The sequence below is a fragment of the Ahaetulla prasina genome, chromosome 1 (assembly GCF_028640845.1).
Source record: "Ahaetulla prasina isolate Xishuangbanna chromosome 1, ASM2864084v1, whole genome shotgun sequence".
Lineage (NCBI taxonomy): Eukaryota > Metazoa > Chordata > Lepidosauria > Squamata > Colubridae > Ahaetulla > Ahaetulla prasina.
In genome coordinates, this window is record NC_080539.1 from 225,346,363 (window position 1) to 225,360,459 (window position 14,097).

Genomic DNA, 14,097 nt, shown 5'->3' on the forward strand with positions numbered 1-14,097 from the left:
ACCAAATCCACAACCCAACCTCCTAACAAGGGAAGCTGCATAATGGCTTTATTTAAATGAGCCCAAACACACTGCAGCAACCTGGAACAGCAGAAAAAGAAAACAGAGCATCTATACAACATATTCCAGCAAAATGGAATGCAACTTTATCAAAATGTCCCTGACCACTCAACCCAATACAGCATAACCAACATAAACCCTAAAAAGAATTACACTGTCATACATCAAGAATATCTCAGAAACCACCAATAGACTCCTACAACCACATGGAATCAGCATAGCACAGAAGCCAACTAAAGCCCTTCAAAACATCCTAAATAGACCAAAGAAACCCACAACCCCACAAGAAAAAACAGGAGTCATCTACAATGTAGGAACTGCAACAACCACTATGTAGGACAAACAGGCAGAAGACTGCCAGAACATATCCACAAACATCAACTAGCAGGCAGAAGACATGATGAAAATTCCAACAGTAAAAGGCTCAACCAAAGAATTTCTAAGACCGCCCCCACCAACCCTGACAGGGCAAGCCACCAGAATATAAACTGACAGCAAACCACACTCCTTACTAGCACTGATGATGTTACCTAGTTTGGGTAATGAAATGTCTGCAAGAAAACAGACAAGCTCAGAGAACACCAAGGACTCCTCATCCCAACATATGTTCCACATATACTAGACCGGTATTTCTTAAAATGTGCTCCTAGGACTCCTAGAAATTCCCCAAGATCCTTTCAGGAATCCACAAAATCAAAATTATTTGCCAGCCTATGTTAAAAAATAATATATTAAAATTACAATATTATTAAAATTAAAATTGTTACTAAAACAATTGTACACCCAAAGTAGTTCAGATAAGGCAATTAAATATGTTAATTTATGATAAATTTTATCTCATTTGAGATTTACGTCATTTGTGTAATGATGTCATTATGTAAATGACATGAATTGATGTGAATTACATCATTTACTTAACTATCATTATGCAAATGATATAAATCATTGTAAATTATATAATTTGCGATTTGACAGAGATTTGGAAGTAACAGATGCTATTTCCCCACAACTGGTCTGTTAAATCATGTTTCTATGAAACATTAATTTGTATTAGAACTGTACTTCAGAGTTTCAGCTGTCTTATATGAAATAACTATAAACAAATGTATGCAGATGGATATTTATTTTAATTTATTATTTATTTTAGTGGGCTTATACGCCGTTCCAATTATAACTGATTCTGGGAACTTTGCATATTCTGTAAAATAAGGAAAGAATATATGAAAAATGAAGCAAATAATAAACAGATCACAATTCTGTGGATATCATACTTCGAAAGATTAATTAAACTAGTAGAGATTTTTCCTTAAAAACATTCTGAGTTTTCTTGTTTTGGACAAAATGAGCATGATGCAACACTTGTGCATATTTTCATTGAAATTTGCTGAATCAAGCACAAAGTATCAATTTTTCAGAATCTCTTATAAAATAAATTTAAACAATTTTTCTCAGCTGCCATATTTTATTTCTTAACACAACCTGTAAATTTATCCATGCTGGTTTTATCTATTTTGAAAAATATCACTGCATAAAAATGGGATTTCAGAAACTTTTTTTAGAACTTACGTTTCTAATGAAAGCATTTTAAATTGAAACATTAAAATATTTTTAACGCTGAAATTATATTAATGATTGTGAGGCAGCAAAAGGATAGAATTTTTTTAAATAAACACATGCCCCATTTTAAGATACAGCTAACCAAAAATATAAAATCCTTCCATTCACCACCATTCAGTCAGCGCTGAATCAGCTTCGTGAATGAGAAGCAAAACTTCTTCAAAACGAAAACAAGAAAGTATAGTTGCCTCTTGAAAAAGCATCTTTGAGACAACCATGACCTGAATGACAGAGAATCTCCATAGACATTTAACAAAGAATATAGTTACCTGTAAGGTAACGCTGGTGCCAACATTATCGGGTTTTCATGCCAGAGGAAGACCTGGATTTTTTTTAACTCTCGGACTTGACAATTCATGTCATGTTTCACCAGGCCTTTGTCTTTTAAATCCCCCCCCCCGGACACTTGTTCATTATAGGTTTATATTGTATTTTAAAGTAATTTATTATTGATTTTACCCAGTGTAACTCCTCTCTTTTTAAAAGGATTGCAATTCGCTATATGAGCCAATAGATTGTGAGTCAGCTATAAATATTCCAAACAAATAATTAAATATAATGTTGGCTACTAACAATATAAATATCAACCGCAAAAGTAATGTTTCAATAGCTTATTTGCCTAAAGTTTCCCTCCCTGAAAAAGTAGCTTGTGTTTTTCTAATTCTAGAGATACTTGTATAACCCTATGGCCAAATAGTGAAAATTTCATCAAAATGTTATTAGAAAAAATATGAAAACATTTTCTCCCACTGAATTGATTCAGACTTGAAAAAATAGCAGAAAGGTTTTTTGAAGCATTAGTATTAATAATTTAATTAGTAGGCAAGATAAATGCAAACTATAGAAGAATATTATATTGTACTTTTCCCCCCTCTTATTTCTAAAAAATACTCTTGAGGGATTAAGAGGACACTCCACAATGTGATTTATCAACTTTTAGGCCAACTACGACAATAGAATTTATTTTTACCATTTTTTATTGAGTTAGAGCATAATCATTTGTGCAATACAACCAAATCCATATATGAGAGATCTGACATATATTTACAGCACAGAAATATTAGTACATGTATATTTTGTTTAGATTCAGTTATTCTTTCTCAGCTTGAAATTCAGTTCTGACTGAAAAGAAAAAAACCTAATATGCAACCACACTAACCAATTATTATTTTTGAATGAATCAATTCCTTTCTTTTAAAAAAATCCAGTTTCAGAAAAATAATTGCAATAATTGCTTCTGATAATTCCATTTGTCATTAAAGGAACATATAATTGCACAAAATTTTAAATTGTGTCTTTACCTTTTTACTAACCTGTTAGGCTGTCGGGACGAGGTGGGACCATTCTTTCATAGATATCATACTGCTGTGCATATTGCTCAATGTCATGAAGTGTCTGTTGCAATGATGTTCCCAAATGTTGTGGAACAGCAGTCATCCCAGAGCGCTTTGGTGATGAAGATCCAACTTGAGTTAAGGGTGGAGAGGCTACTCTTGTCTGCGTATCATTTATTGTGAGAGGTGAACCAACTCTGACTGATGGCTGGTATTGAGGAGTTCCTCCATTGGGGTTGGTTGATTGCCTAGATGTTATTGAACCAATTCGGCGCACTGCTACTGGTGAGGCAGGCCTCTGTGTAGTAAATGGAGATGCTGCTCTTTGAACAGGTAATGTTGAGAAAACATTAGAGCTGACAGACCGTGACTCAGTAATAGATGGCGAACCATAGCCACTTCCTAAAGAAGTTCTGAGTGATCCCCTTGAAGGGGAAACTCCTGTGGTGGTTACATATGAGGGAGATTGGGCCCTTGATGGAACAGAACTTACACGTCTCATGGCTCTGTTGGTGGAAGCTATGTTTGGTGCTGTCTATTAAAAAGGAGAAAAATAACGATATCAACAAAATAAATTTAAGTGTAAAGATTAAGTGAAAACAGATTTGGGATTAGGCCCTATTGGATGCACTGGAAAGTACTTCTGAACAGGACTGAACTCTCAATTTCTCCCAATGAAAAGTAAAAATACTTTCGTTACATTGAGCCTAAAATATTGTTGAACAATTTTATTTATTACAGCATCCATCAAGAATGCATTATTAGAGAACACTGAACATTTTCTACTAAATAGAAAAATGAAAAATTAAATAGAAAAATATTTTTCAAGTTTCCTTGAGAGAGGCTATAAAGATAGTAACCCTGTAAAGTGATTATATAATTATAAAATTATAATTTTGTATAACTGCATCTTTAGTTTAACAATCTTTTCATTACGAATATAGGCTCGGATTTATATAGATGACCTATCTCATACAAACTAGTGTTATTGCAATTTGTAACAGTAAACAATGTTTTTGTTGTGTTTATCTTTATTTTTGTGTAATAGCTTTGATAAATAGTGTTGTTTGTTTTTTATTTCTATAAATATATGATTTTTTAATAATCTGTGGAGACAATTATGGCTTAATACAATTATATTAATATTTAGTAAATCTTATTTATTTATAGTACATATACATTGTTATAATTTTGTGGACTTTTCTCAAATGTACGTTCATATGCACACTTTCAAAATTCACTTTTGTGGGCAGCTTTTCAATCGCTGTGATATTTTTGTTTTTTAACGAACAATAAACCAACTGAGCAAATGTTGCAAACTTAAAAACATTGGACGCCTTATATGGGCGGAACAGAACATATTCTTCCTATAACCTGCCCATTCGCCATATCTGCTCAAAAGAGTTGGAAGCCTTTTCCGAGCAAATTTGGAGGAAAAGGATGACTGAAAATGCGATGCTGTTAAGAAAGAGAATCCCATGGTACTAGAAACGAGTGCCCCCTGGGTGGAAAGAAATCAATATCATAATAAATAGCAGACCTCTACTACATAACCTAGGGCCTTTCCTTATAAAATACAGACATATCTCCTTACATAACGACAAAACATAACTATTCGCAAATGACCAGCTAATGGAACACTGAATGAAATTAGGCACTGGAATTTAGCTGTACCTGTACCAAAGCTTGTCCTTCAGCACGTGAACTTCGCACTAAATGGTTATTATTTGCTCCTGCAAAAGAATGCTGCTGTCTGCTCTCTCCTTTTCCTGGATTTTGGCTGTTATGGAAACTGCCTACTTCCTGGTACCCACTGTCAGAATATGAATTCATCTGTGTTGAACTTCTAGAGTTACCAACTGATCCTGCAGAAATAAATCATTACGAGACTGACATTATTATAAGTTAACGTAGGGGAAAAAAAAGCTCCCGAATTGAAAAACTTCAGATGATTTAAAATTTATATAACAGACCCTCACTTTCATGAAGCGATGTCTGCTCTGGAGAGTAAAGATTTCCTTGTTCAGGCTCCGTTCCAACATGATAAGAAGTGATAGGAACACTCTCAGATGTTCTGAGCTTATTTACACCTGTGTTTGGAAATTCTGAAATCAGAGTTATGTTAGTCAATAAAAACAGCTTACGCATGTACCTTTCTGTACACTCATGACTTTATTCTACATTACATTACCAACAAAGATAAGGTGATATGGTACACTGTCCATATGAAAACAGATAAGCATGTAATAGCAAAAATTTTGTATGCAACATTTGTATCTGAAAAATGGCCTGTTTCAGCAGATGGTTTTTTTTCTGAGTTGCAAAAAGATGAAATCATATATTTTCCATGTAGGGAAATTTGAAAACATTAACTGAAGAAATTGTCAGTTATTCTGGTATCCCTAGAATGCAAAATGCAGCTTATCTCAAAATGGCAGCAGAGTGTTCACATATTCTAGTGGTCATCTGAATTTTTATACAAGTAGTTCACAACTTACAATAATTTCTTTAGCGACCATTTGAAGTTTATGACAGTGCTAAATTACTGACTTGTGGCTGCTCTTTGTATTTACAACCATTGTAGCTACCCTGCAATTGATGTGATCAAAAATTTGGGTGCTTGGTAACTGCCATTTATTTACCACAGTAGCTGGGTCCCAGGTCATATGATCGCCAATTACAACCTTTCTAGGGTGCTTCCAACAAGCGAAGTCAATAAGGGAAGCCAGATTTGCTTAACAACTGCGTGATTCACTTAGTGACATGGCAAAAAGGTCATACAGTTAGGCATGACTCACTTAGCAACTGCTTCATTTCCTGACAGAAGTTCTGGTCCCAACTGTGGCTGTAAGCTGAGGACTTCCTATAGTCCAGCTCTGTTAGCTGCAATAATCTTTTTTTAAAATATATTTCTTGGTTGGTGCTACAAGAAATTTGAGGACTTTCTGACTCAGGATTTGTTCAGATCCATCGATGGCTCCTTTTTGGTTTCAAGTTGTTACATATGTCACATCCTGCCAGCTGATGGGCAACAGAAATAAAAAACCACAGAGGATATACACCAGGGCTGTCAAACTCCCAGCTCAAGGGCTGGAAGCGTCACACGCTGACCACACCCACGCCCGGTTTAGCAAAGGGGGGAAAAGTCCCAATACGTTCCATGACACTGCTGTGACGACGTGAGTTTGACACCCCTGATATATACACTGTAAAAATACCCTGTCAGACAAATGTAAAGTCTCCTTGGCATATGACCATGGGATATGACACAATGTAACATCCATACCTCTTTTTTTTCCTAAGAGCTTAAGGAAAAAACTATATATGCCATTCCGATAGATTAGATATCTTATCAGTTTATTTCTCCAAACAATTCTGTGACATTGAAGGAAAAAATTTGATGATGTAGCTGGCAACAGTCAATGTCTTAAATGAAGTGCAGCTAAGGCATTTGCACCAGAAGGCATTAAAAAAAATAGAATGAAGCATCTGTGAATCAGAGTTTTAGAATCAGCCTTTGCTTTGTTAGTTATTTAGATAATGTTTCCTTAAATTCATAGCTTCAAACAATTAACACTAAACAGTAAGCAGCTCAGGCACTTAGCGCATAGAAAAGAAAATATATGTGAGGGTCAGCTCAATATATGAAGGAACCATTACTAGAAATATGGTCTTGACTTAAAATATCCACTTACTAAGAAATAGGCAATGGCTTACAATTTAGGCCTATTGATATATTTATCTGCATTATAACCTGAGGTGGCTTTCACATAATTTAACAACCAGTTCGCCCCAGCACTGAAAATGTGAGCATGTGCATATGTGTGGTCTTCTGTGCATGCGCTTTGTTCACACGCGTGCTTGCACACATGCACACAGCTTAAAAAATGCAGCTAAATAGGACGGCATAGTGCCTCCACCTGCAGGTCACTACTATTGGTTCGCCTGAACCGGTCCGAACTGGTTGAATCCCACCCGATTCACCCAAGGGAACAGAGAAGGTAACAGTCACTTAATACAGAAAACAATTAACAGTAAGAAACTCAGGCACTTAAGCACTTAAAAAAGAAAATGAATTATGTGTGTGGGTCAACTCATTATACGAAGCACTACTCGAATATAAGTCAATTAGCCTTGACTTAAAATATCCACTTACGATGAAATAGGCAATGGCTTACAATTTAGGGTTATTGATACATTTATTTGATTTACAACCTAGGGAACAAAGAAGGTAACAGACAAAATACAGAAAAATTAAATGATCTTTATCCTGCAAACCTCAATCAGAAGGAGTTGTTTCGACCATTGACTGCTTGGTAACAACTTGGTGATATTCATGATTATACACAATTCCTTTATGTCAAAGAAACTTTTGGCTAAATTAATTTTTGTATGACAGGGAAGTATTTATTAGATTAATTTAGCGCTAGCTGTGTCACATGCTTCATTCCCTGCTAACTGCTAACCTGCTAACTGAAAGAGCAATATAGAATGAAGCTGTGTCACATGCTTCATTCCCTGCTAACTGAAAGAGCAGTATAGTTTTGGCACATTTTGGCCAATATGCCACAATAGCAACCAAAGCCAAGTTTATATCCCCAAATGCAATTATATTATTCTATGCATGCTAGAATCACTAATCTAGTGACGAACTTACAAGCCAATATACAATTGGCTATGTCCTTTCACTTTAAAGGTATATGCAATGTATGACACACAGGCAAGATGCTACATGGAAGCAGGACTTGGCTGAGCCAGAAGAAACTTAAAGTGAATTTGTATGCAGGGGAGGGGGTGGGAGGGGAGAGATTACAAGTGTAGTCCTTGCTTACTTATCGCAATTGGGACCACAACACTGGTGCTAAGTGGTGCAGTTGTTAAGTAAAACATCAAGCGACCATACCGACTTACAACATTAGTTCTGTCTGTGGTTGTTAAGTGAATCGCCTGCAATCATTGAGCATGACATCATGTTACCATGATTTATGACTTTCTGTTAGCTTCCCCATTGATTTAGTTTGCAAGAAGCTGCCTGGGAAAATCGCAAATGGTGATCATCAGGATACTGTGACCAATGTAAAGGTGTGTCAAGCAATGAAATCATGATCACATGACTGCAGAAAACACTGCAACAGCTACAACTTTGAGGAACAGCCATAAGTTGTTTTTCAATAACGTTATAACTTTGAAAGGTTAGTGAATGAATGGTCAGTAAACAAGGACTGCACTTATACTGCAGTTTTTATGTGAAAACTAGAAAGCGATTGGGTCAAGAATGATCCTGAATGAATGCGGGAATATGAAAGATGAGCAATATAAAACAAGTTTATCAGATGGTTTGGCCACATACAGAAAATTTATTTATTTTTATTTATTTTATTTGCATTTATATCCCGCCCTTCTCCAAAGACTCAGGGCGGCTTACACTATGTCAGGCAATAGTCAATAGGCAATGAGGACTGAAATATATTTTTAAAAGTATATGAGCGGCTTCAAGTTTTTTGGCTTAATATTTCTTACTCCTTTTCTACACTTTGCATAATGTTGCTTACCCAGAAAGGGAAGTTACGTCATATGTCACAATTAGATTTTAGAGTGGTCCTCTGTGTTGGGGTGGGGATAGAAAACCATCCAAAGAAAATTAAAGCATTATGAAGGAAAAAAGATCCATTTATGCATCACAATCTGTGGGAGCTTTCATATTTTCATTTCTCCTTTCTGCACTTTAGGGAGAACAGCTCATGGATGATAGGGAATGGGAGATGCCGAGATCCGGGAACAAACAGACTAACAGCATAAGTAACTTTGGGCAAGTGATGGCAGATGTTGGAGTGGGACTAAGAAGGTTGAGCTCAGATGGGTTGATGGGATATGTTATATTAAGTGATGCTGAATGGAGGATGGAAGAGAGAGGATATGATGCACCAATCTGGCCCATCCATCCACTGCTCGTGTTCCTGGCATTTTCTCTACTCTTCCACTCCCATCACTGAATTCCTTTTAAAAGATAGATCTCTGTTTTGACACATGCACACTTCAAAGAACTCTCTTTTGTACTGTGTACAGATTATGTATGAATGTTTCAGTTAGGGCCTGGATTGCATGGAAAAAAGCTATTCTGTAAATACAACATACTATGCAAGGAACATTTGTACAACTCCTTAAAATATTATACAATAGCTTGCCTTTAGTGTAACTTATATTATTGTGGTTCAGAACAAGTGGGTTAACAAAAAAAGCATTATGTAGTCATAAAAGCAAAACTATACCTGCAGATCTCCAGGGAAAAGACTTCTCAGTAGAACTATAGAAAAGGAAACAAAGAAACCAAATTTAATTTTTCTCAGGCATTCACATTCTTTAATGTAATAAATACTGAGAGTACAGTGTGATCAGTACCCACACATATAAAAATTTCTCATGAGGGCAGAACAGTTCTACACATCTCCCTTCACCCACCATCCTTATGCACAGTTTGAAGCAAAGGAGGACAGTTCAAGAAAAGAAAGTGTGTTCTTCCCACATCTGCATTCAGGTCATTTTTTTAGCTATCTAAAGTTATAAGAGATCCTTACATAACCAGTGAGAACTGGCTTGGAATGCCATATCCCAAACTGACCATTGCACTGCCAACAAAAGCGATGATAAACATGGGTCTGTTGAACCCCATAGGCTATTTGCTAACGTCCCCATTATATCTCATTACGAAAAGCAAGCAATTAATTTAACAATCCTTCACAAGGAAAGCATAGAAGTGGACTAATTAATTATTCATTAATCTGCCAACTGTTGAAAAAGATCTTATGTCTCTGGCATATCCATCTAGTGAACTTGCCCATAAAGATCTCTGGGACTGCACAATTTAGAGCTATATTCATTAGCTTATCATAATTACTGAAAGCATGGTGGAGATCATACAGTGCAAAGATGGCAGTAATAAATACGAAGGTACATTCAAAGCCCCCTTTAAGTCTTATTGACATCGGTAGGGGAAATAAAGTAAATGTATCCAATCTGCAACAAATTAGTCTTTTTGACCAATTTATAAGACTAATAAAAAGTGCATACTAAAATCTTTCCTTTCATGATTAATTTTTAGTAACATTTGTTACTGCTCTTACTCTTCTCATGTTTGAAAATTATTCTTGCTTAACTACCAATGAATTTTAGAATAGCAATACTTTAACAAGTGTAACTGAAGCATTCATCTTTAATTGTATAAACAGAAATGGTGATTAAAAACAGAACAATTTATATGAACTTAATTCTTATGTAACATTAATATTCCAAGTTATACTAGGATATTACATATTACCAACTTTCTGGAAAAATTGAAATTAATAAATTAGATATTGACATCCAGGCCAGAAGTGGGCTACAAATTAAGAGTGTCATCCAACATAAATTTAATGTTTTCTTCCTACAGGATATGTAGTCCCGCCCTCCAACCTTGATCTGAATGGTTACAGTGCAATTTCCCTGGCAGCAGATTGATTAGAAACCTGATTATATTCAGTTCTATCTCCTTCAGGCTATAATAACTAGATTCCCTCCTTGTGAGCACCCAGTAAATAATGGTTGCATTCTCCATTCCTTGTATAAATGCTCAAACCTGTATAGGTAAAGTTCAAAAAATATATAACTAAATATATAGTTTAGTTACGTATGGGCGGTCCTTGGTGCTCTCTGAACTCGTTTTCTTGCAGATGTTTCATTACCCTAACTAGGTAAAATCATCAGTACTATAAACTGAGTGCTGTTTGCTCTCAGTTTATATTCTGGTGGCTCCCCTATCTGTGTTGGTCGGGCAGTCTTAGAGATTCTTTGGTTAGGCTTTTTACCAATGGCTCTTTGACAGTTTCTTGACTGGGGTATTGCTTAATTGATGTTGGTCTGAAGTTGACCTTGGAGTTAATCTATGCTGATCTGAGTGTTGATTACTGGTGGAGAGATGCTGGAGTCTTTTTGTCTTTTGGGCTGGTTGATTGTCTCTTTTGCATAGTCTATAGATGTTGTTAATATCTATGTATCTATTGATGGCTGATTTGTCAGAGTGCCAGGCTTCTAGAAATTCCCTGGCATTTTTTGATTTGGCCTGGTCTAGGATTGTCACATTTTCCCAATTGAAACCATGGTTAAATCTGCCTATATGTTGTAAAATTAAAGAATTTTTATCATGCCTTCTGACTGCCAGTTGGTGTTTGTGGATGCGCTCTGTTTGTCTGGAGGGCAACGTTGTTACGATGTTACCTAGTTAGGGTAACAATGATAACTTTTTGAGGTTTAAAAACATTTTTATTATTTTTAAATAAAAATAAAATAATAATAATTATGAAATGAAGATTTGCTTGCTTAGAAAATACATATGCTGAGGAATCTACAATGGGACACTCAAACAATTCAAGCAAAAACTAGTTGACTGGCATCTGACACATGGAAATATCTCTTGATTATAGTTGAACATTATAGAATAGAATAGATTTTTTTTATTGGCCAAGTGTGATTGGATACACAAGGAATTTGTCTTTGGTGCATATGCTCTCAGTGTACATAAAATAAAAGATACGTTTATCAAGAATTATTAGTTAGATTAGAAAGAGGCCCGACATCCATTTTTGGATTATATCTTGGAATTTAAACTAGGGCTACTCCAGGAGATTTGGGCTTTAGAAGATTTCTAGATTAAACTACCCTTATAATTAGTCACTGGAGTACTAGTAAAAGAAAAGGCAGTGGGACCCAAGTCTTTTTGTATTCTGTAAATTTAAAGCCTTAATCAACTATAATCATTTGGACTTCGCTTTAAAATTAATTTCAGCAGAATATTATTCTGATTATAAATCTATTGTAAGTGGAGATCCCTTACACCAGAAGAGCAAGATCAAAAAGGTTCCGGAGTACTTGGCAAAGATCAAAAGCTTCTGAAGTACTTAGCTAACCAAACAAGATTCCTCGAAAAGGCCTTTAGAGCTAGGACAGGAGATTTGAATGCAATAATGAAGCCAGATTCAAAAATTAAACCCTGTATACATTTCACAATGATGGGTGCATATGGTTCCCAATCCCACAATCCAAATATGAGAACAGTACTTTGATAGGATGGTAAGAGATAAAGTTCAAGGGAATTGTATAGTGAATGTTGGATAAATAGAAGCACCAGCTATAATGATTATGTGATGGTAACACATGATCTCTTTCATCTTATTATTTATAATATGATGTCCCACAAATAGTGATTATCTGCCTCTAACACATAAAATCCTAGACTTTAATGATTTTTTGTGGGATTTGTTATTCAGTGATTAGATTTATAGGCTTCAGGATGCCTTTATAAATGCCAACTATGGTTCAATGAAAAATGCATGCATACACCCACCTTCATAGTCAAAAAGAGAAAGTAATTGGCCACAATAAATAAATGCATATATACAGAGGGAAAGGAGAAAGGGTTTTGATTAAGGCAAAGAACTATCCATAAAGAGAAAACTATCAACAGTTCACTACAGCTGTTATGTTGAGGACTTTTTTGGGTTTAAAAAATATTTTAGTTGATTTTTTTTATGAGATACAAAATTGAAAAAATAAGAAAAATATATAGAAATGAAAAAATGAAAGAGAGGGAGAGCGGGAGGGACGGGGAATGGAAGGGAAAGAATTTTAATAAGATACAAAATATATGAAAGAAAGAATGAATGAATGAAAAGGAAGGAAGGAAGGAAAGAAGGAAGGAAGGAAGGAAGGAAGGAAGGAAACAGAGAGAGGGAGGAAGGAAGGAAGGAAGGATTGTTCACTATGGGCTCTTTTTTTCAAAAGTAAATACAGTTTTTCAGCAACATCGTAAATTGTGGTCACATGACCATGGGATATTGCAAATAGGCTGTCAATGTAAGCTAGCTCCTGAGTGCCTAGAACATGGTCACAAATCCATGGCATGGTGGTTGTCATAACTTTGGAAGCAGGTCACAAGAATCTTTTAGGTTATCCATCATAAGTTTGAATGGTCACTAAGTTAAGGAGTATCAGTCATAAGTTAATGACCGTCTGTAATATATAATTTTTGAAATTGGTAACATAGGTGTATATTTTAAAACCCTAATTAATAAATGCTAACCATCCCTCTAGCCTAAAAATAGATCACTGTCCATGTTTCCTATCAATATAAGACAATTATCAAACGTTTGGGAATAACACTACATGGGTAAATGTCCTTTTGCAAGTTTGAACAGCTGGGTATAAACTATAAAAAACAACAAGCATATGTTTTTATGGAAAAAAAACAGAGAAAATTCTACAGAGATAACTTTGATAAAAATCCAATTAGACAAGTAAGCTACTTAATAGAATTGGTGTGGACTTCCAAGCATCTGCAGAGGAAGGTTGGAATGCATTCAAAATATACCAAGCAAGTGTGGCTACTGTTACATATGTCTTCTGCTCTAAAGGGAACTATTAAATCTTTAAGGGAGCAAGAGTATATGAAGTTTCAACAAAAATCCTGGATGTTGTACAGAATAATTCAGATATCCTCCTAGAGAAAAAACTGGCTGTTGGAAATGGTTCAGTCTAAATAATTGCATTTTATTCTCGTAGCCTTGCTGTCCTGGGAGCTGGGCAATATAAACAGAGAAACAATCAAATGTGTGCTGTGCTTGGAGATAGGATTAGTTTCGATGGAAGAGTCTCCTTCAGTTTTTGGCTAAAGTTGCCTAATGTACAGATGACTTGGCTCTTTTCATTCACAAATATACATCTATATGGAAGAGGGTCTGATAAAACAATTGACATTTTGCAGTTTCTCTTCTGGATTTGGCACTGCACCAAGTTTTGAAAAAGATCTGGCAAAGTACCTGGATGCAGAATCACAAAGAAATGTATGTCTGATGCCCAGTCATGTGTATGTTAGATTGGTTTATGGCAGCTTTGTGTCTAGACCCTAACTTTCTAATATAGTAATAATAAAATATTGTATGGCTTTTATGCTAGCTGAATTTAACACCTTCTCTTAGTGTTAATAATGAGAAGACACCAATACATATTTTAGCAACTTGCCTGGCTTTGTGGAAGTAACTTCAATTATGTTACAAAT

The 14,097-nt window shown here is 35.4% G+C and overlaps 1 protein-coding gene across 9 annotated transcripts in view; it reads right to left on the reverse strand.

Annotated features, from left to right (window-relative positions):
* PKP4 (plakophilin 4) overlaps nucleotides 1–14,097 on the reverse strand; it is a 150,602-nt gene that overhangs the window by 44,119 nt on the left and 92,386 nt on the right. For 4 of the 9 annotated variants that reach the window (XM_058192235.1, XM_058192245.1, XM_058192282.1 and 1 more), the window contains 4 exons: nucleotides 9,281–9,315; nucleotides 4,985–5,116; nucleotides 4,686–4,876; nucleotides 2,991–3,546 (listed from right to left, as the gene is read on the reverse strand). In XM_058192235.1, the coding sequence (XP_058048218.1) occupies nucleotides 2,991–3,546; nucleotides 4,686–4,876; nucleotides 4,985–5,116; nucleotides 9,281–9,315 (914 nt within the window). The remainder of the gene's footprint in view (nucleotides 1–2,990; nucleotides 3,547–4,685; nucleotides 4,877–4,984; nucleotides 5,117–9,280; nucleotides 9,316–14,097) is intronic. The other 5 variants (XM_058192264.1, XM_058192227.1, XM_058192218.1 and 2 more) reach the window with 5 other exon arrangements.